The sequence below is a fragment of the Alosa alosa genome, chromosome 22 (genome assembly GCF_017589495.1).
Source record: "Alosa alosa isolate M-15738 ecotype Scorff River chromosome 22, AALO_Geno_1.1, whole genome shotgun sequence".
NCBI classification, from domain to species: Eukaryota; Metazoa; Chordata; class Actinopteri; order Clupeiformes; family Clupeidae; genus Alosa; species Alosa alosa.
This window is the reverse complement of record NC_063210.1, coordinates 19499493-19522025: the sequence shown is the minus strand read 5'-3', so window position 1 is coordinate 19522025 and position 22533 is coordinate 19499493. Positions and strand designations below refer to the sequence as shown.

At 44.8% G+C, this 22533-nt stretch overlaps 3 protein-coding genes across 3 annotated transcripts in view; 2 read left to right on the top strand and 1 right to left on the bottom strand.

Moving 5' to 3' along the window:
• Positions 1 to 259: 259 nt before the first annotated feature.
• supt6h (SPT6 homolog, histone chaperone and transcription elongation factor) lies at positions 260 to 5841 on the bottom strand. The gene is given in 12 exon segments (XM_048234052.1): positions 260 to 316; positions 424 to 578; positions 581 to 886; positions 889 to 931; positions 934 to 1035; positions 1038 to 1170; positions 1172 to 1205; positions 1208 to 1261; positions 1264 to 2031; positions 2034 to 2108; positions 2111 to 2427; positions 2429 to 5841. Coding segments are annotated over 12 exon segments (5307 nt in total). The 5' UTR covers positions 5692 to 5841.
• A 101-nt stretch (positions 5842 to 5942) lies between these two features.
• arf2b (ADP-ribosylation factor 2b) lies at positions 5943 to 9964 on the top strand. The gene is made up of 5 exons (XM_048232902.1): positions 5943 to 6093; positions 7120 to 7275; positions 7444 to 7554; positions 7837 to 7961; positions 8124 to 9964. The coding sequence occupies exons 2-5, from the start codon at positions 7128 to 7130 to the stop codon at positions 8283 to 8285; spliced, it is 546 nt and encodes a 181-aa protein (XP_048088859.1). The 5' UTR covers positions 5943 to 6093; positions 7120 to 7127; the 3' UTR covers positions 8286 to 9964.
• A 457-nt stretch (positions 9965 to 10421) lies between these two features.
• grb7 (growth factor receptor bound protein 7) overlaps positions 10422 to 22533 on the top strand; it is a 17306-nt gene continuing 5194 nt past the window's right edge. Inside the window, exons 1-9 of the mRNA XM_048234146.1 lie at positions 10422 to 10731; positions 13971 to 14153; positions 14943 to 15078; positions 17814 to 17970; positions 18378 to 18499; positions 18727 to 18801; positions 20658 to 20795; positions 21344 to 21454; positions 21834 to 21932. Coding sequence (XP_048090103.1) covers positions 14005 to 14153; positions 14943 to 15078; positions 17814 to 17970; positions 18378 to 18499; positions 18727 to 18801; positions 20658 to 20795; positions 21344 to 21454; positions 21834 to 21932 — 987 coding nt within the window. The 5' untranslated portion in view covers positions 10422 to 10731; positions 13971 to 14004. The remainder of the gene's footprint in view (positions 10732 to 13970; positions 14154 to 14942; positions 15079 to 17813; positions 17971 to 18377; positions 18500 to 18726; positions 18802 to 20657; positions 20796 to 21343; positions 21455 to 21833; positions 21933 to 22533) is intronic.

The following is a 22533-nucleotide window of genomic DNA, read 5'->3' as shown; positions in this document are numbered from 1 at the left end:
AAAAAAAAAAAAAAATGTAACTGGTATTTACTCTTCAAGTCAGCATGTCACAGGTGTTGGTAGTTTGTCTGGACGTTGTCCTTCCACCAAAAACAAACAGAAAGAAAAAGAAGAAAACAAACTAAAATCAAAAACTGAATACTTAACTAGGCTTCATTCATAAAGCTGGACAAGCCGACACAGAGGCTTTTAGTAGTATGTTGACACACATATGACTGAAAACATTTGTAAAAATACTATTGTTATGCTTTAATCCCAATTAGTCCTTTGTTTCAGCACGGATGAGGGATGGGAGCATTAAAGGGATGAGAAGCCACTGCAGACCAAAGGGAGAGGGGGAAAGAGGGAGGGAATGAGTTTTTGGGGTGTGGATGGTGTGGGGGGGGCGTTGTGTGTTGCTGTCGGTGTTAGGTGATTCCTCACCCCCCGGGCTTCCCACTGGTCTGTTTCCATCCAGCAGGGCGCAAGCCGGGCGACGGACATGGGCATGCTTTCGGATCATGGGGGGCTGGGCTACGAGGGGCGCGGGTGTCATAAGCGATGCCGCCTTGTTATGCGCTGCTCGGCCTTCTCCTGTCACACTGCTCGGCCATCTTGGCCCAGTCCACCGCTGTGTTGCTCTGCTTGGGCTGCGGTGGCGCCTGCTGCGCCTGCTGTTGCTGCGACGACGACGACTGTTGCTGCGGCGGCGGCTGCTGCTGATGGTGGTGGTGGTGGTGGCCGACGACGGGCCAGGGGATCGGGGAGGATTGACTGGATTCCAGGCGTGGGGCGACTGCGGCGTAGCGCCCGGTAGCCAAGGCACCCTCTGGATCTCTGGCGATGAAGCCCGCCATGTAGCTGGGCGACGTCATCGGGTAGTTGGGAGTGGCCATGGGCTGCTGCGGCATAAGACGTGGTAAGCTGTTGCTGCGTCGCCGCCGCCACCGGTTGCCCGCCGCTTGTAGGGCGACACTGGCTGGAGTCCCCACTGGGTCAACGGTTGGGGTTCTGGCCCTGGGCCTTGACCGCTGCGATGGCGCTGGAACATTCATGTAGGTCACGTTGGGCGGCAGGGATGCTGACCCACCGTCAGGATCGGCGATGTTGATGTTGGGTCGGCGCGGAGCGCTGACCCAGGTTGGCGATGCTCATGTCCGCTGTCAGCTGCTTTCGGTGGCACGCGAGGTGGTAGTGGTCCTTGAACCAGCGGAAGAGGCCGCTGGATCTGGAAGAAGCTGACACGCCGAGGCCATGAAGTCACGTGGGGTGATGGACGTGACTGAACCGGTTTGTCTCCTCGTGGCTGGTAGCCGAGGAGGAACTCTGTCTCGGCAGCCTGCAAGCTGAGATCGTAGTATGGATGAACTGTCGGGTTTCTTCTCGTCGACTTGACCAGGATTTCCTCCATCTTCTTCCCACTGTCACCGTGATCCTCTGAAAAGTACTTGTGGAGCAGCCATGGGCAACCAGCCATGGGCTGGACGAACCTGGCCGTGATCTCGTCCAAGTCCTCGTACTCCTCGTTGTTGATCCACAGCTTGTGGCCCAGGCTGAAGGCGTTCTCTTTGCCCTCCTCGCGCACGTCCACATGCTGGAAGATGCCGTCGCTGATCTTCCAGGTGAGCGTGAGGTGGCTCTCGCCCTTGCTGCTCGGCCGGAACACCATGTCGCCCTGGTCCATGGACTCCATCATTTTCTCGGCCTGCTTGAAGTTGATGTTGTGGAAGGACGGGTGAGCGATGACGCGCCGGATGTAGGTGGTCCTTTTGTCTTCTTTCTTGAGCTCGCCCGCTTCGCCGGGTTCGGTCACGGTCGTAGTAGACGCGCCCTTGTGCAGCTCCACCTCTCGCTGTTCTTGTCCATCAGGTCGACGGCGGCAGGGATATCCACTTAAACTGGCGTCAATCTTCATGATGCGGCAGTGCACGGTCATCCCGACCTTGACCCGCTCCTCGGGGTGCTTCACGACCTTGTCGCTGAGGAATTTTGTCGGGATGAAGCCCATGACGCCAAGAGTCCATGCGCACAAAGCGCCGACGGGTTGGGGCCGCAGGAGCCGCCACGGTGGTTCCACACCTCGCTGAGTTCAGGGAAGTTGTCCTGGCGACAGAATGGGCACTGCCACAGGTCCGCTCGTTAGGATGGCCTGAGTCGCAGGCTCTCGGCCTATGGCGCCGGTGACGAGCAATACCCGTCACCACACAGGTGATGAGCTTGCCGATGTAGAAGCTCTCCGGCGTCTCTTTGGTCAGCATGTTGAACACCTGCTCGGAGTTGGGCGACCGGTACTGCGCCCGCAGGTCCTTGTACCTGCAGCTGAGCTCGGCGCGGATGTCGTAAAGGGTGATGCCCTTGTTGCCGTAGCCCTGGCGCTCCAACTCTTCGGCGAAGGCGTCTAGATCGAGGTCTTTGAGCCGCTCTGGATTGTCCAGGATCTCCTCCTTAGCCAGCTGTTGGAGGTCCCTGGGCCACTGCATTCAGGGCGCCCACGGCCATCTGGCGCCATACTCACCAGGGGTCTCAGGGTGGACGCCGAGTCGAGCCCAGCACCTCGATGTGGGGAGTCAGGTGCTACAGCTTCAGCCAGTGTCGCGTCGACCTTGATGAAGCTGGGCGCGAGTTGATGAAGACCTTGGGACCCATGTGGCACATGGTGACCAGCTGGGTGCGGTTCTCCAGTCGCGTGTTGTTCTGCTTCAGGATCTTGAGAAGGTGGGAGCCCTTCCTTGTGCCCAGGCCGCAGATGTACTGCACCAGGCTCAAGGCAGGTGCGGGTGAGCCGATGGCGCATTCACGCCCACGCCCCACCTCTGCTCACCCGGGTTGACGAACTCATGGGTACAGAGCTGTCAGGAGCTCGTCCTTGTCCACCTGCTCCTGAAGGGGGTGAAGCTTGAGGCAGAGGATGTCCTCGTCGCTGCTGCACACCTGGGCGAACTCCACCAGGGGGTCCTGAATCTGCCTGGCCACGGACACCGCCTGTCGCAAAAGCGGGGGGTAGTCACGGAAGTCCGCCTCGGATTTCTTGCTGTTCATGTAAAGCGTTGCCAGGTCGTTGTTCACGAGCTCCACCCCGACCGCAGGCAGAGAGGAGTCCTGTTCAAGTTCCTGCAGCGTGCGCTTGATGTCCTCCAACACCATCTGCGAGTCGCGGTTCTCCGCGGCGACGGCCACGACGTGCGGCTTCTTGCTGAGGAGGAACTTTTTCAGAGTCTCGATGTCGTTCAGCTTCTTCTCCCTCTCGTCCTCGTTCCAGGCGTTCCTCCTCTTCAGGAAGTTGGGCAGGCGCAGGAAGTCGATCACCTCTCCCTCTCCGTTGATGAGACAGCAGAACACCGGGTTGTCCCTGCCGCCGGCGTAGGCCACCCCCAACACCCGGATGCCCTTGCCCTGCGTCTCGTCCATCAGGTCGTCGTCCTCCTCCATCTGCTGCTCGGGACGATAGGGCGCCACTTTCAGCCAGTTGCACAGCTTCTTGCAGCACGACCGGACGATGTGGTCCTTGGCCTCTGTGATGAGCTTGAACTTCAGCTCTTTGGTCATCTGCGGGTACAGGAACTGCTTCAGGGCCTGTTCGATGGCCATGGCACGCTGCTTGTTCCACTCCTGCACCTGGTGGCTGAACTCGTCTCTGTAGTAGAACTGCTTGATCTCGTCAAAGTAGGTCGGGTCGCCGCCGTAGCCACTGACGCCCATTAAGTCAATGTTGATGTCCATGGTGAGCAGGCCTTCTTCCTCAGCCTGGCACATTTTCAGAAACTGTTCTCCAGTTAACTCTTTCACAGGCTTGTTTTTTAGGTATTTGAAAGCGTAGGCATAGTGTGCCTCATCTATGTCCTTTTTGCCCTTTTTGCTGGGTTTGATGTTGATCTTTGCCCTCTCCTGGAAGGTCTGCCTGATCACATGCCTGACTAGAGGCTCACGGGCGATCTGGAGGGCTACCATGTAGCGCGCGGCTTCCAGGACTGCCTCTGGCGTGCTGAACTGGCCGCAGATGTAGTCTTTGGCCAACTCCAGGGGCTCAGCGGGGAACTGCTCTGTCTCGTGCCGCTGGTAGCTGTCACGCAAGTTCTCACCGAACTGCTCAGGTGTCAGACCGAATTTCTTGGCGAGTCCGTCGAGACCAACTCTTTGACAAATGCTGTACATGTCTCTGCGGGAGGCCATCTTTAACACTGGGCCCTTGTGTTCTTCCTCCTCCTCTATCTCCTCCTCCTCCTCCTCTTCCTCACCGTCCTCATCAGTAATGATTTTCTTAATCTTTGTTATTTTTTTCTTAACAGTTTTGGCTGCATTCTGCATCCTAGGGATGTCCTGCCCATAATACAGTTGGAAGTGTTGGTAAACATCTCTGAGTTCGTCAAAGGATTGGACGTCTTTAAGTCTTGTCAGGTCTGCAGTGTCCAGTGGGCGGACAGCATCTGCCAGTGGCTTATCAGGATCGGCAGAAATTTGCTCAAACTGATATGACTGCATTTTATTGAAGAGCCGGGTTAGATTCTCTTTACGCGTTCTCAGGTGAGTCCACTTTGCATCCCACTGCCAGACTTTCCACAATGCGTTAATGTTTAGCTCCGGCTCCACATACTCTTTTCTGTAGAATGCAATGAAGGGTACCTCAAAGTGCTGGTTCCTCATGAAGTTCAGGGCCTCTTTAATCTTGCTGACAGTCTGGGGCTGTTTGTAACTGAAAGTGGGGTTTGAGCCAGGGTTCAGGTAGTCTGTGCTGTCTTGCATTGAGATGGTGGAGTTGGAGAAGGCATTTCTGAAGATCCACTCTGCCTCCTCCTCTAGCTCATCATCCTCAGCGGGCTTCACAGGAATGGTACGCAGCTGGAATCTCTCTGGCATGTCTGTGCTTCGGATCTCATTGTCCTGGTCTGTCATGTGACTGCTCTCCAACTCACTGGGCTCGTAGACATCAAAGATGCTGCGGCGACCCGTTTTCCTCTTTACCTGCTTTTTAGGCCTGTCCCAGGCCTCATCCTCCTGATCATCCTCCTCCTCTTCACCCTGGTCAAAAGGCTCAGCATCAAAGTCAGAGTAGTCAAAATCGCCACCAAAGATCTCCTGGGCTTCCTGTAGGGCCGCATCTGTATAGCCCGAGAATTTCTTGCCTTTTTTCTTTCTCAGTGGCTGGCCGTCATCATCCACTATAAAGTCATCAATGTCTGATTCCTCATCTTCCTCCTCCTCTTCCTCACCTGCATGAGCCAACTGCACATCCACTGGCTCTCCGTCTTCAACCTCCCCATCACCGTCTCCATCACCAGTGAAGATTTCATCAGCAATCAAATCCTTCTCATCATCCTCTTCGTCATCGTCCATGTTTCTAAGACGTTCAAACCTCTTTTTTCTTCTCTTAACTTTGACACCCAAGTTCTCTTCGATAAGATCGAGGTCATCTTCGTCCAAGTAATCATCATAAGTACGTTTCTTACGGCGACGGACTTCTTCACCTGAATCGCTGCCGCTGCCGCTGCCACTGCCTGCAACACTACCTCTTGGTTCTTCTTCTTCATCATCATCATCGTCGTCGTCGTCGTTGATGAGCCCGCGCAAGTTTCCACGCTCATCCTGATCCTCTGCATTCTCTTCTTCCTCCTCCTCATCATCCTCTGTGAATTTCTGAGTCTTTCGAGGTTTCAAGTCTTTCTCCTCAAACTCTTCCTCCGACTCTTCAGCCTCACTGTCTATGAAGTCGGACATATTTACTTTTACTTACACTAACTTCTTTACAGTGAAATGTGTTGTAATCCTTTGGATTTTGACAAGAAATACGCCAATTCCTTTTACAACAGTCCGCAGCGTTGAACAAACATGGCAGCCTAAAACGCGTTTTGTTTTCGATGGGATGATGGGATATTTCCGGGATATATGTCACTCCATCTGACGGCATGCGGTTGGATAATGTTTTGAAAAGGAGGGACATTCCCCCTCTTCGATTGTCTGATTGGTGCAGAGAAGTCATTAGTCATCCTTGGATTGGGTGATTGGGTATTATGGGCGGAGTTTACAAGACCGGTTTCTTCTGAGTTGTGCGGTACGCCATTTTGAAGTGACAGAGAAATTAGCGGTGAAACAGAAGAGTCGAGAAGCCGCAATTTAAAGGTGATTCATATGCTATATATGCTATACTGTTTATCCAGACAGTTATTAGTATCAATTCAATGTATGCCGTTAGTGAAATTCGGTCGTTATCTTTTCAATAGTCTTCAAAACTGCTCGCCGCATATAACGCGACACCAGTCAGCTAACGTTGGCTAGTACTGGCTCTAGAATGGCACTGAAGTGGTTAGCAACCAAGGTAGCCATTCTAGTTAGCTGGCTATCTAGGAAGCTTAGGGTGGTGTTTAACGATTGCTATAATGAGACTCGAATGACAAGTTGAAAACTCTCTCCTTCAGACATCACTATCGGTAGAAATTGTGATCTTGATGATGGTTGTTAATGTCAAGCTTTATTGTTGTAAGATGTGTTCATCCCAGAGCAGATGTAGGATAGTTCCACATCAGCCACATAGCAAGCAGGCTATTTAGCGTTAGCCTCCCTTGCTAAAACTCTAGAAGAAAACTTTGCAGGGTGGATGACGTTAGCATTTGGTTAGCTAATGTATGAAAACGAATATAGCCACCAATTTCTTTCATACTAATACGATTGGCTCATGGACACATTCACATTCGTAAGCAATGGATGTGTAGTGTCATGAAATGATTAACACTGTTGCTAGTGCTAAACTTTAGCCCAGCTGATTGTTGGAAAATCCTAGCTAGGTTTAATGTTAGCCATTTCGGCCTGCGCTTCCTGATAGCCTTAGTGACCAACATATGGTGGATTAACTTTGAATGGCCGTAACGTGTAGGGAGCAGTCAGGTGACAAAGTCTAGACTTGTCGTCCAAGGTTAACGTCTGTAACTCTCTGTTTGTAAATGTTATCATGCAGAACCGTTGATTTAATGACATTAGTGTCCCTGCGTCAAGAGGGATAATTGGAAACGTTAACATTAGCGGTTACTATTGTGTTTACATCTATCGTAATGATGTTTGACAGCTTAGTAAATTCCAGTGTGAAATGTAACATTATGTTGGAAATTGTTTTGGGAGATAAAATAATCTCATATCCTTTCTCTTCCTCAGTTGTCAAGATGGGAAATATATTCGCGAATCTCTTCAAAGGCCTGTTTGGCAAGAAGGAAATGAGAATTTTGATGGTCGGGTTGGACGCAGCAGGAAAGACTACCATCCTTTACAAACTTAAACTGGGAGAGATTGTCACCACCATTCCAACAATCGGTTGGTACTTTTCTGTCTCAGATAGGAGCTTTGAATATGTGAATTTATCAATCACGTAATTTAATTTTTTCAATGTGTGCATAGCATACCTGATGGGAGTTGTTGTTGACGACAGCGTTGCCTTTTGTGCTCCTCTCACCTCAAAATGTCTCCATTTCTGTCCCCCAGGTTTCAACGTAGAAACAGTAGAATACAAGAACATCAGTTTTACAGTGTGGGACGTCGGTGGGCAGGACAAAATCCGGCCTCTTTGGCGCCACTACTTCCAGAATACTCAAGGTTAGTAGACGGGTTTCCCCTCAGGGCCGCGTTTCCCAAAACCATAGTTGCTAACCTGTTAGCAACTTAATTGGTTGACAATGGGGAAATTGCATTGAAACCAACAAAGTTGCTAACTTAGTTAGCAACTATGGTTTTGGGAAACGCGCCCCAGAGCTAAAGATACCTTTGCCATTACCTGTTTATCATTTCTTCTCCTGTAATAATTGAATGTTCAATATCATACTTCATAATTCCTTGCTCTAGTTTTGACAGTTCTCATTGTGCTTTCTTTCAATCCAGGGCTTATTTTCGTGGTTGACAGCAACGACAGAGAGCGAGTGAATGAGGCACGGGAGGAGCTGACGAGAATGTTGGCTGAGGACGAGTTGCGTGATGCTGTGCTGCTTGTTTTCGCTAACAAACAGGTAACAAGATCAGGATCCACCACACTGTCACTCTTGCACATGTAAAAAACACAATATTCCACAATACCTTTATGATAAATACCTGTGTTGGCCTTGGAGGATAAAGCATTATAATAAGAAGGTGAAACAGGGCTTGAAATAAACGTGTTGTTGTTGTTGTAGGACCTGCCGAACGCCATGAACGCGGCGGAGATTACAGACAAGCTGGGGCTGCACGCGCTCCGCCACCGCAACTGGTACATCCAGGCCACCTGTGCTACCAGCGGAGATGGCCTCTACGAAGGCCTGGACTGGCTCTCCAATCAGCTCAAGAACCAGAAATGAGCCATTCCATTAGTCTGTTTGTCTCTTTGTATGTATGTATGTATGTATGTATGAGTGTGTGTATGCATGAGTTTCTTTGTGTGCATGTGTGTAAGTATGCGTGTGTGCGTGTGTGTATGCAGCACTTGCTCAAGCCCTGACTGGCCATACCATTTCCTTTGCTCTCAAACCCATCAGCTCCCATTGATCTCCAGTGTACAGTCAGTCTGGCTGTGGTGCACATAATTGTGTGTGTGTGTGTGTGTGTGTTTCAGAGGATGTATGTTTATTATGACTGTGTGTGTGTTTGTGCGGGAAGGCTATGCCTGTGTCTGTTAGCTGGGAGTGGGAGTGGCCCTGGCGTGCCTTTGAAACACTTCCTCTCCTCGTGTGGAACACCTCCGTAACCCCCGACCCCCACCCCCCCACCTCCACCCCAAACTGGCCCGATGCACGGTTGGCCCGACCCAATCCCAGCTATCCTCCTCCTCCCTCTATCTCTGTAAGCATGGTTTTCATAAGGCAAAGAAAGACCCAGGATGCAAAACTAATGCTGGGCTTCTCTCCAGATCCGTACAGTGCTTAACTTATGTCATTGGTGTGCAGGTTGCATGGATAGTGGTTTGCATTTATAAACGCATTGGCTGTTGTTTATGTTGTGTTCCTGTGGTGTTTATTTGGAAATAGGCCCCACTTAATGTCAAGGTAGAAAGATCTCCATGGGTAACCTGTATCAGGTTGGAAGCAAGATGTGAAAGAAAGTTATTTATCATCCTTGATCATTCTTTGCATAGCCTGAAAATCATGCAAGCGGTGAGCTTTCTGTTTTTCCCCATTTGCTTCCACTGAAGTTTTGTCACCGTAATTCTAACATGCAGGGCGGTAACTCTCACATCTACACTACCTTTGTTTGTTTGTTTGTTTGCTTTGTTTTTGTTTTTGTTTTGTTTTGTTTCATCTGAGAGAGACCAACCAGCATAGCACAGCAATGGGGGCATCTATGTTACTACCTTGCCCCACACCAACCCCTAACCCCCATTTCCCTATCTCGATTTGGTTCCAATTAAAAATTCCAAAAAACATCACGCAAATGTCACTCCATGGTCATTTCCCAAATTTTGAAAAACAAAGAGATATAGTATGTGACTTGAATCTGTATAACAAATTGGAACTGAGAACATTTCAGTGTCAGCTGTTGTGTGTTAGTCTGAAAGCAAAGGACGCTGAGCGGAGGCGGATTTCAAAACGTTACGGTATTAAGCAGGCCAGCTCGCCATTCCAGCAGTTTTGGTTGTCTGTAAAAGAATGTTATTACAAGAAAACCAGCAACATCCACAGGCTACAACCATTGCTCTTTACGAAAAAGAAATGTTACATCCTCGTTTTTGTGTTTAATATTTACATTTTTTTCTCTTTCTTTCTTTTGTTTTATTACAAATGTTTGACCTAACAGACTAGGGAAGTGTGGGCATGTCTTGTGTATGGATGACGCATCAGGGCCTACAACGGCCAGTGAGACTTTCTGTATACAAGATGATTCCAACGTCAACTCTTTACCCCCCTCAGTAAAGAGTAGACTGTCGCCCACTGAGTCTCCTGATATTCTTTTCAATGAAGGCACCAAAATTTCAGTCATACAATGAAGGAATGTTCTAGAGAGAAGTGTGGTGTGGTGACGATAAAGTAGACTGACAACGAAAGCACGTCTGTGTGTGTCATGATTTCCCATTCTATTACATCACTTGAGGAACTGCTAGTCGCCATGGTTGCCTGACTTACAACATGTCCTGAAGTAGGGTGCATATAATGCAGAACAAGGTCAAATGACAATTAGAAGTAGGGGCATTGTTATAACGCTGCCAGTTTGCTGTGTTCAGTTTTGAGTCATTTGATGCAGAGATTTCACTCAGCTACATCTTTAATACAAAATATATGTTTTATTTCAATGAACATTTGGACAATACTTTAACATGCCCAGTGCAAAAGTCAAAGATCAGTTAATATATAAGTATATTAATATATAATATAAGTAGTTTATAACATTTAGAAATGTGCATTAATTGATACATACATCATATCCTAGGATAGGATACACATTAATCATATAATTCTAACACGAGCTGAATCTTTCAAAGACTACATTTGAGTAGGTTACCTTGATGGAGTTGACGGTGAGTCAGTGACAAAAAGTCTAGAACAAGCAATGCCATTTTCTTTGTATGACGCAAGGCAAGCATTAATTCATGACTCAAGGCGCGGTGTCAGCCACGTTGTCTCCTGGACACGCTTTCCCGTACAGCCCCGTGTCAACCTTTGGGACGCACCTGCAGAAGCCGTGGCCCCGCCCACGGACCGGCGGGGTGTGTTCAGTTTTGACCGGTGAAACTTCTGACAAACTTATGAGTTGTATGAGAAACTGGATATAGCCACCTGATTTATGCTGCTGGAGCAACTTGATAAAGACAAGGTAGGCTACCATAAACACACGTTTTGTTACTCTTGTTGCTAAATTGGTTTGATGGAATGACTCTTGTGGCACACCAGTTTAAAGTCAACAAAAACATTGTTAGATCTTTGTGTGGTCACACGTTTTATAGCAGTGATACAGTAGGACTAAGGACTTGGCAGTCCAATATTATTGAATCGTTCATCTGCTATTAGTGATGGGCGACCACAGGCAATGTATATAGTGTTGTAGCCTAGGCTAGAAGGTGACCTCACGTTTGTTTGTCAGGACACAACGTTCCTTTATTTTGCCTCTCCTCTCCTTCAGGCTTAGTTTTAAATGTTAAGTTTAGGCTACATGTCCTCAGTCACAACAAGGGCAACGCGCACGTGTGATCTTATCGCTTATCAGAATAATTAGCAAAGTCAGTCACTTGCTGTGAGATGCATACTCCCTGGTGTCGTCATTTGAATGCGGATTGTGAATTTCAAAGTCATGTAGCTCTCTCTCGCTCTCTCTCCCTTTCTTTCTTTCTCTCTCTCTAACTCTGCACTCTGTTTCTGTCATGCACACACACACACACACACTCACTCACAATTTATCATCTTAAAAATGGTATTAGGCCTACAATAACCTATTGCCATTTTGTGTTTTATTTTTAAGTCAGCCTCTAGGTTCTCTCTCTCTCTCTCTCTCTCTCTCTCTCTCTCTCTCTGTGTGTTATAGTTTTAAATTTAGATGTGACCTAGCTGACAGACCTAACAGAATACCTTCATTTACATCCATAGAATAATCAGCTTTATTGTTTGTTTTGTTCTCCCTAGGCCAGACAAAGACTTGCATCATAATAATGTGTTAGTCCTTCACAATCCCCTGTATTATTTACAAATCATAATGGAGCAGGGCTTTTCTCATAGCCCTCAATCCTAACACTGGCACTCTGACACATGAAACCACACATACACTCACAAGATCTATGATTTAGACCTCTCTCTTCTTCTAGCTCACTTCTCTGACTATATACAGTAAGCCTATAGGTTGAATGTACTAGCTTGACAGAAACTGAATCGCAGTGGATCAGGCTTGAGTTTGACCCAGACCTGTTTTTGGACTGAGCTGGTTTCTGTGTCTTTGTAGTTGGCTTTAGGTTTAGAAAGGCACCACCTGATACAGGGGTGCAGTTTTTGCTCTGGGCGGCGACAGACACACACACAAGCAGCATAAAGGGCCTTTATGTGGCCCTGCCAAATAAAAGCGTCATTATGCTTGTGCTGTTTTCGACCCAGACACAACGGCACTTACCTCACCCGATCACCTAATCCAGGCTATTACTGCCTTTCATTCCTGCTTTCAGTCAGGAGGAATACGTCATCCATGCTATGAGTATTCATGTAGTTGTTAGTCTTATGTGCCTGTTAATGATAGCATGTGTATCAGGCCAGTGTCTGATGTGGTAGTAGAGGTGTTGTTTGTTTATGTGTGGTGGAGTATAAAGAGATGCTGTGTGTCAGGTCATAAACCAGAAACTGTGAAGTCGGGCAATGTGACAATGTCTCCATGGAAGACTGATTTTGAAATTAATTACAGACTACATGTGTGACTTGGAAGAAACATGTGCATGCATGCACACACACACACACACACACAAACAAACACACACACGTACGCATATATACATTCACAAAAAACAGAAAGAGTTTTGGAGTCTATGACACAGATGGCTAGAAATTCTGGTTCTCCGGTGATGTGCTTATGCCAATGTATGTGTTGTTTTCATTCTGCATCACCATGATGACTGTACTATTGAGAGAACACAAAATAAACTCTGTGCTTATCCTGAGAAACGGTTCATATTTATGCATGTGTGAAAGCTGACTCTGTGCTTGTCCCATGGTATGTCTCAAGTGCAGTTTTCAAATCAATTTTCTTTTCTTTTTTTCTTAATCGTAGCATACTTCTAAGGCCTCTTCAAGAAATTAAAAATAGCAGATACAAGGGACAACATTCCTTTCCATTTGTAAATTATTTGATATATGGATACATTTCCTGTATTTCAAGATTGTCTGTATATATAAGCCAATGTTTCTCAAAGTGTGGTCCGGGGCAAGCAGAAGTGGTAAAAAATAATATAGGTGAGTTGTTTGTAATATTGAACCAACTTGTATGTAAATCCAAACAGTTCTGCAAGACGGTCTATGTAAGCTACACCAATTTAAATAATATGAATCCTCTGACACAATAAGAAAGGTGCAAAGACAATACGCAAGGTGGTTCAGTGAGTAGGCCTATTGTGTAATATACTGTTTAAGTAGATCAACTGTTTTTTTTTTTCTTTGTTTAAGCTAGGTGGTCCGTGAGCTTTTTTTTTATTGGTTAAGTGGTCCTTGGTCTGAAAAAGTTTGAGAAACACTGATATAAGCAAATATGAATTTACTCTTGAGGGATAGTCAGCCTGTTTGATCAAGTTTCTGTGCATATATAATTCACTTTCATTTCTCTCTCTCTTTTTTGTTCATCCTTTCCCATTTTTTTTCTTTTCACCATCATACTCTTCCTCACAATGTCTCATTCGTTCCATCCTCCTCCTCCTTTCCCATCCTTCCTTCTCATTCTCTCTGCTTCTTTCTCTTTCTCTCTTGCCTTATTCACCCCCTCTCTGTCTTCCACTCTCTTCAGTTCACCCCTTAACTCACTTATCCTCTTTTATTCTTCCTACTATTCCCTCTTCCTTCCCACTCTCTCTCTCTCACTCTCTTTCTCACTCTCTCTCTCTCTCTCACTCACTCTCTTGCTCACTCTCTTTCTCACTCTCTTTCTCACTCTGTCTCTAATATTCAAATAGCTTTATGAGCATGACTGTTCACAAACAGTGTTGCCAAAAAAGGGGTTTATTAAAAACAAACACTGAACAAGAAAGGGGGGGAGGGGGATAGCAACAATCAATAAACAATGGAGCTAACTGGAAGCTCAAGACACAAAAATGAATCAAATACAGATTATAATTTGAGAAAATATCTTTGAGATTTTACATCTGTTATTTTCTTTACTTAAACTATTAATATTTTCTTATTTTTTATGTAAAGCACTTTGGTGTAATGCTGTTGCTTTTAAATGCTGTTGCTTTCTGCTATAAAAAAAATGACTTGACTTACATAGATGATGAGATGATATTTAAACATTAGCTTTTCCAGTAAATGGAGAACCTCTGTCTCCCCCTCCCCACCTTTCTCCTCCTGTCTTCTGTCGGTCGGTGTGTGTAGCCTGTCGGTCGGTGTGTGTCGCTCAGTGGAGAGGATGGAGGTGAGTGGGCTGTGTTCGGAGGTGTTTGAGGGGCTTGGTCCAGATGAGATGATGTCACATGGCTCCACCCTCTCCCTCACCCCTCTCATCCCCCACAGTTCAGCATCCTTACGCCGATCATCACCCCAGAGTATCCCTCTCAGGTAGGACCACACACACACACACACACACACACACACACACTTGATCCCCCATACCTCAGCATCCCTATGCCGCTCATCACCCCATAGCATCCCTCTCAGGTATGAATACACACACACACACAGACACACACACACACACACACACACACACTTTGATCCCCCATACCTGAGCATCCCTATGCCGCTCAGCACCCCAGATCATTCCTCTCAGGTACGAACACACACACACACACACACACACACACACACACACACACACACACACACACTTTGATCCCCAACATCTCAGCTTCTTACCTCCTTATCTCATGCCTTTCTCTCTGTTATACACACACTCATTCCCATCTGTGCCTTTCTGTCTGTTATCTCATCATTCCCTGAGGAGTGCTCTCACTTCATCGTTTGCTCTTCTTGCCCTTCTGTCTGTTTTTCTCTATTCATTTGATTGATTATTATGGCTTATTAAATTGCTCTCTCACTCACTCACTAACTCACTCTCTTACACACAAGCCAACCTGTATGCATTGCACACACACACACACACACACACATGCACACTTCACATGCACACACAAAAATACACACCCCAACAATACAGTTTTATTGCACAGTCTGTCGTTAAAGTATGTTAGTTGTCCTTCATCCATAAAGAGCTTTATTATGACTTTTATTTTATTCAGATTAGCCATGTTGTCCACATCCGTCCATTTTCTCCATATCGCTGAGTATTTTGGACATTCTTTGTTTGTGATCTAATTAATGAATGCCCACACATCCGTCTTATTACAGATCCAGAAAAGAGACCAAGGCCACCCAAGCCCCCAGCATACCCAACCCCTTCCCAGAGCTCTGTAGTCCCTCCAACTCACCCGTTCTGATTAGCTCCTTGGTCGGAAAGAGTGCGCCGTCTGAAAAGGACTGTCATGTAAGTTCATAATTTGTCAATTATAACAGTTTACTGTTTATTTTACCATATTGTATTGTTATACAAAGGTGGGCAAAAGTGTCTGCTCAGTGGCATAAACGTAAACATAAATATCAACAATTGGTTAATTTCCTGGATCATGATCTTTCCCCCGTCCTCTTTATGATTGGCAACTGTTCTGTCGGTGAGACTTTCATTTGCCATGATTAGGTGCTACATTCAACCAGTGGCAAAACACACCTTGGAATAGTATCTCAGAGGGTAAATAAATTATGCTTTAGTAGTCAGTGGCACCGGCTATTTCCTTTGAACGCTGCATAAATGAGATTGAACTCAGTTTCACCGAGGTTGTAAACAGCTAAGTGGTTCTCTGTAAAGTGCGGTTACAGGCGCGTTGCCAGCTGGTGATGTCAGTGAACTAGGCTACTGAATGCAATGAAACAAGTTCCAGACAATGAAAGTACACAATAAACAATTACAGTACCCAGAAGTGCATGGCATTACTGATTAACATTGACCCATCACATGTTGTCATTGTTTTCAGATTAGTAAATGAATATATTTTTATTCAAAATCCAATTTCTCACCTCTCTGTTTTGCTGCGAACCTTGCATGGGGTTGTAATATGTGTGCCTGTGGAATGCAACCCAATATGAAAGGCTACACACACTTCTGCCCATAGGCTAAGATAGTTCTCTATGCAGGGGACTGTTTCCTGTGGTTTCAAACACACACCTGGAACATTATAGAACCAAACCATGCAATGTCAGTTTTTTTTTTTTTTTTTTTTTTTTTTCATTAATGTCTCAACAGGAAGTTGCTAAGGGAAGACACTGCCAATGCTTCCTGTTTCATTAGATGAGATATTTTTAGAAGGTGGTGATGGTTGTGGTTGAAACCTTTTCATCTGTGCATTTTAAGAGGAAAGACCTATCACTCTGGCAACAGGTTTTCTGTCTGAGATTCTGACAGGCCTAACACGTCTGGGATCGTTTGATTGACAGCCTGGTCGCTCGCTCGCTCGCTCCTCCGTTCCGGTCCCACTGGTTTAGTGGCGACTGGAGAGACACCAGACGTTGCGTCAACATGGGCCACCGCATAAACCCGACTCGTGTTTCCAAGACAACCGCCACCTCTCTCTGATTTAGTTTCGGCAATTGATCTCCGTTTTTTTTGTATGGTGTTGATTTCCTTTTAAGCCTCTGCATTTTTTTCACAGTTTTTTTTCTTTGTTTTTGTCTCTGTCTTTCTTTCTAACTCTTTCTCTTTACTCCCCCTCCCCTATGTGTGAGTCGTGTCTGATTGTTTTTCTCATCGTCACTTTCACTCTGGCTCATTGTCCATCTTTTGCAAGAAAACAGATTGTGTTGAAGCAGACCACTGCTGATGGGGGTAAAGACTGCAGTACTAGAGGAGATTTGGCTCTGTGTTTGACTTAAAAACATTTTAAATGTCAAGTTTAAATGTAAAAGTTTTCCATATCCATAACACGTTCACAAGCCATGACCAATTAAAACGTTTTAACCCTGCCAACACGGCTCTTCAAACGTACGATTTCCCAAAGCGTAGAATATTGTCCCTCAACTCATTCGACATATAATTAATGTACAAAAGTCAAACATCTATGGACCCTTTCTATCTGTCTTCAAAAGTAACACACATACTTTGAAATGAAAATGAATCAGACTAGCATCATGTTCTACAAAATGTTGACTTTAAAACTTTTTTTTGTCTGTCCCCAAGTTAAAATTAGCTCAATGTTGTTTTCTGTGCCAACAGAAATGCCTTAGGAATGCAACACACATGTTTGTTTGTTTGTTTATAAAGTTGAAAGGGTCAATGTTGCATCCTTACATGACCTGCAGGAGAGAGTCGTAGATGAGGTGGGTAGCGTAGACAGACTGTCAGACTGACACAGCACAACAGCAAATGCCTAAGGACAGAGTGAGAGATGGATGGATGGATGCATGGATGAATGAATATCTAGAGTGAAAAATGTCCTGCGATACATTCTTGGCTTCGACTATGCTTGTCTGTGTGTGGCATCTGGCTCGTAGCCAGTTTGTGTCGCCTCCTCTGCATATGTGCTCTCTGCTTACCTGTGAGACAACCCTCAGGCACTGGTTGCCCCCAGATTACCGTGACGACGGAAACAGCTATGACTTGCTGAAAATGATTTATGCGAGCTCTATTGGATATGAATGTACAGTACATCTGTACAATAGGTTTTTGTCATTAGTACTAGTCACAATGCATAGAAAACACAAGCATCTTAATTACGTGTATCCATGCATAAATGTATGCACATATGACTGAGGCCAAAACCCAGTATAGCTTGAGAGAGATAATACCCCTCCTCTTGCCAAAAGAAAGTGCCTAAGTTGTTGTCAGCTTTGTAGTTCTTTTCATTCTGATAAGAATCAGAATTAAGATTAGAATTTGACCAGGGATTTGGTCCGGGCTGTTGGTGTCTCTCAAGCTATTCATACAGTGAGACTGTGAGTTATGTTTGTAGATGCTATAGCCTATAATACACAACTAATATACAAATTCTGTAAAAGGCAAATGGCATACAGTGCAGTTTGTGTCTGATAGTGCAAGCTACAGTATTGTGTATGGTAGTAAAATGAGTAATAAATGAATGAGTATATCTTTAACTGCTTGCCGTTTTAGCATTATATTAATGCTCTCTACTCTGTGTGTGTGCGCGTGTGTGCGTGTGTGTGTGTGTCCAGGTTGTTCGGGTATATGGTGAAGATACCCTGGGCCGGTCGTTATCCGTGTCGTCAGGGGCAACAGCGCGGGACGTGTGTCAGATGCTGGTGCAGACTGCCCACTGTAGTGACCAGGAGAGCTGGGCCCTTATCGAACTCCACGCCAGCCTAGGCCTGGGTATGGCTGGGTCTAGAAATTATGCTGTATCAGTAATATTTCTATTATTTTGTAATGCATAATATATTGTGTACAATATAGTATGTGCATTAGTGTTTACACGTTTAAACTGTGTCCAGTGTAAAGAGGATAAAACACACGCACATCCAAGTCTGATCCTGGGTGCTGGACAAAAAAATGACGATGAGAAAGAGAGGAAAAAGTCTGCAACACCAGTATATGCTCCCAATAGTTATGTTTTTATTACCGTACGTACTATAAGTGAACATGAGATGAGTCCTGACAATAGACGGAAAAAATGTGTCCAGTCATATAAACGTTATGCTGCTGAAATGACAATTTAATAGAAGACGTATTTGAATCATAGGAAAGGTGACTGATGTATTATGTCTGATGTCCACCTGCAGAGCGCTGCCTGGAAGATCACGAACGAGTAGTGGACGTGCAGTCCTCCTGGCCTGTAGATGGCAGCACCAAGTTACTTTTCAGGAAGAACTACGCCAAATATGAGTTCTTCAAAAAGCCCATGGTATGCTGAATGTTATTAATGTTATCCTTAAGCAGAGGAGTTTTAAACATTCTTTACAAGACTCTACAAGTCCTGTAACATTCTAAAATTCCATGTTAAATTCAATGAAACCAGATATTCCTTAGAATGTTAATTTTTCAACTTTCCTGTCACACCGCAATATAAAATCATCAGTATTTTATTTTTTTTTCATATTTCTCCTCATGCTATTTGTTTTGTTTTTGCAGCTCTTCTTCCCTGAAAGCATGATCTCTGACAGCTCTGATTGCACTAAGGGTGTGACTTCATCAGAACTTGTACAGGTAAGAGAATGTTCTGGCAAACAGCATCCAGGTGTGTCTCTGCCTGGAACATGTAAATGCCTACAGGTGGTTTCAACAGGGATATAGGACAAGGGTACCAAAGTAGCACATGTTAGTGTGGTGTCAAATTATAATTAACTGATTCAAAGAATTGTGACAAAGCAACAGGATACTGCAGAAGGTGTAGCTTTAATCCAACACAGAGCATAGGTTCATGAAGCCAGCTGCTTCTGACTTTCTGTACATGGTTCTTATACCTTCTCATGTCGTCACTTGTTTGTGTGAACTCAGAATAGAACAGAGCTCCTATGTCCTCCTTACCTCTTTTGGTAATACATATGTGCCTAGGTATTTATTCTATTTCTACAAAGGACCTTTGACCCTGGCTAAACAACTGCTAGGGATGTCCAGTCTCTTCTATGCATTCATACTGTATCCTTATAGGTAAACTTCTGGGCCCCAAGCTTGTGTATACATTAACTATATTTACCCCTGCTGTTTCACCACATGGATTTCAGACAGTATCCCAATGTTCAGAATTTTTTTTAGTACAACTACAGAATATCTTATCAGGAAACTTACAAAAAGTCACCACATTAGTAATTGTTTTCCCTGTCTTTTCATGGGTGTTTTAACCTGAAATAAGTCTCACAGATTTTTCAAACTATACTAGTCCCACAAATGATGTTGCCCATGTGGATCTCAAGTAGCCTAGTTTAACCAGACTTACTTTAACCAGACTCACTTTAACCAGACTCATTACTTTATTTTACTTCTTGACGTGAGGATGGCCTCTCACGATTGGGGAAAACGTTTCTAACTCTAGCACAGGAAAATTTGAAATCATTGGTCCAGCATAACCGATCACATTGACCAGGGATTCCTGACATTACTTCCTACTTCATCTAACCTTAATAAACTGTAAGATAATAAAGCGCATTGGCAGTCAGGACTGGCAGTTAGGCCTGCCATGCCTGTACATAAATGTATATAGTTTGATGATGTTTGCAGGCATTGCTACTACCGTTTACCACAGCCACACTAGTCCCATAAATTATGTAGTCCATGTGGATTGGCTGATGCTCCTCACAGGAAATTGGCAGTTCATACTTCATTCAACATATTTTTATGATACATGTATTTGAAATACGTATTTTTAATACAAAATGGTATTTTGTCATTTGTATTTTATTGGGTTGAAGAAAATGGCCTCATATTTTGTATCAAAATACTTTATAGGTGTGTATTTTTGTAGTTTAAAAATATTGGCAAATATTTTTGGTAGAACCAATACTTTTGGTGATATGATGACAAGATAAAAGTGTAAAACGATGAATCTCTGACTTGTGCTGACTTAGTTGTGCAAGATCAGTTGGTTGCTCACACACACAATGCATTCCCTCTCACAGCAACCTCAGTCAGCAGTTTTTTGAGAACTTCAATCATCCAACACATGGAACTGGTTATGTGGTTGTTCTGCAGCATTGCTCAAAAAGTTGCCCCATGTGTTGCCTTTAAGCAACACAAAAAATTCATATTCATGCCCCTTGGCGTCAAAATAACATTTAGCACACTTACACGTTACCCAGTTAGTTGTCTTGTTTGTAAAAAATGTGGGTGGAAGTGAGCATCTGTTGGGCCATTCATTTTTCATCAAAAGTTGTGAAATAAAGGGTTGTAAGCTCTCATCTTAATAATTTTTTCAACCATACTAGTCCCACTTCTGGAAATCTGTTGTGTATATGGAACATATGTACATTTGTGTCTTCTGTTCTATTTATTTGTTATTATATTTATTTGTCTGTTTGGTTGTTTATTCTTTCTGTTTATGTGTGTGTGTGTGTGTCGTCCTCCAGAAGCTCCTGCAGTCGGGGGCGTGTCCTGAGATCCAGGGCTTCCTGCACGTGAGGGAGGGGGGGCGGAAGGTCTGGAAGAGAGTCCACTACTTCCTGCGCCGTTCCGGACTCTACTGCTCCAACAAGGGCTCCTCAAAGGTTGGGACACACACACACACACACACACACACGGAAAACAGCCTTACAATACATTTTATTATTTATTTGATTCAATTTTATTGAGGTATTTTTTAAGACTGTTAGTTTGTCTGGACATAGTTTTCTTTTTTTTTCTTCTTTTTTTTACAAAATTGTACAAAATAGGCTCTGCTCAAAGCCTGCCCCCCATAAGGAGCCACATGGGACAGGCACTGACAGGCACTCGCACAGCAGACAGCTTGAGGACTATTTGTTGTGTGTGTGTGCGTGTGTGTACTGCTGAGTTGGTAGGAAAAATAGATCAAAGCAAAGACAAAAACAACTTCCATGTTATTTATTTTACTTCATTTCGTTATTTTGCAGAGTCTCTGTATTTGTGCAATATGAAAAATGAAATTACAGATATCAGACATCAACTGTCTAGAATGTTTCATCTTAAGTCTGTATAAACTGTTATATTGTTTGTAAATGTTTAAACTGTTGGTGTGCGTGTGCATATGTGTATGTGTGTGTGTGTGCATGTGTGCATGCATGTGTGTGTTTTCCAGGAGCCTCGGCATCTACAGTATGTTGCAGATCTGGCCGACCTAAACATCTACACTGTCACCAACAGCCGCAAGCTGTACATGGCACCCACTGAACACACTTTCTGTGTCAAGGTAAACAGAAACATGTGTACATGCACACGCACACACACACACACACACACGCCTTGGCCTTTTCTGGCTTCGATATTTTAAAACTTAAAGGAAATAAACACAGTTTATTCCGACACTTCTACATTTTTAAAATACATCTAAAAACAGTAATAGTACAATCGGATAACCCCATCATTGTAACCAAAATTATGTCTGAAGTGATTTGCAAAGCTTCTCTCATATCACCACAGAACCATAAACTGGGCTTCACCCACACCACTCTGCTCAGCGCAGCATACGCTCTTCATGCTGCGTACTCTTCTGGAATTGGTTATTGAATTGTGCTAATGTGTATGTATATGCCCATGTAGAGTTATTTGTGTGCTTATTATTTGTGTAGTCTAGGGGTGAGCGTGCCCGTTCTCAGGACATGAAGCTGCTCTGTGCTGAAGATGAACAGAGTAGGACCTGCTGGATCACTGCCTTCAGGCTCTTTAAGGTGACCACCAAGCAGCTCCATGTCTGTCTCTCCACCTCCCAACCCCCTCTCTGCCCCCCTCCCTCTTCTTATGCCTCTTTCTCTCTCACTCTCTCTCACTCTTTCTCTTTCTTTCTCTCTCACTCTATTTCTCTCACTCTATCTCTCTCTCACTCCTTCTCTCTATCTCTCTCTCTCTCTATCTCTCTCTCTCACTATATCTATCTCACTATATCTCTCTCACTCTTTCTTTCTCACTATATCTCTCTCACTCTTTCTCTCTCACCCCATCCCATTTTCACTATGTTTCTATTTCTTTTGCAAATGTTTTTTTTACCCCTCTCTCTCTCTCTCTCTCTCTCTCTCTCTCTCTCTTTCTCTCTCTCTCTTTTCTCTCTCTCTCCCTCTCTCTCTCAGTGCAGTTCCGTATTGGCCTCTGTTTCAGTCTTCTCCTCTCCACTCTGTAAAAGTCTCTTTTGTCCTGTTCATTCTCAGCATTCTCTCTCAGCATTTAGTTCAGTTCATTCTCAGCATGGTGAGGTCCTTTCATTTGGTTTATTGCTTTTCGAGACTCTTTCTCACTCTTTCTGTCTGTAAAGTATTTCCTCAACTAAAGCAATCA

Bases quoted from the DNA above. Each gene is read 5' to 3' on its own strand.
- arf2b (XM_048232902.1), top strand. From the start codon at position 7,128: ATGGGAAATATATTCGCGAATCTCTTCAAAGGCCTGTTTGGCAAGAAG. The intron at 7,276-7,443 runs GTTGGTACTTTT...TCTGTCCCCCAG, and splicing joins CACCACCATTCCAACAATCG to GTTTCAACGTAGAAACAGTA. The intron at 7,962-8,123 runs GTAACAAGATCA...TTGTTGTTGTAG, and splicing joins TTGTTTTCGCTAACAAACAG to GACCTGCCGAACGCCATGAA.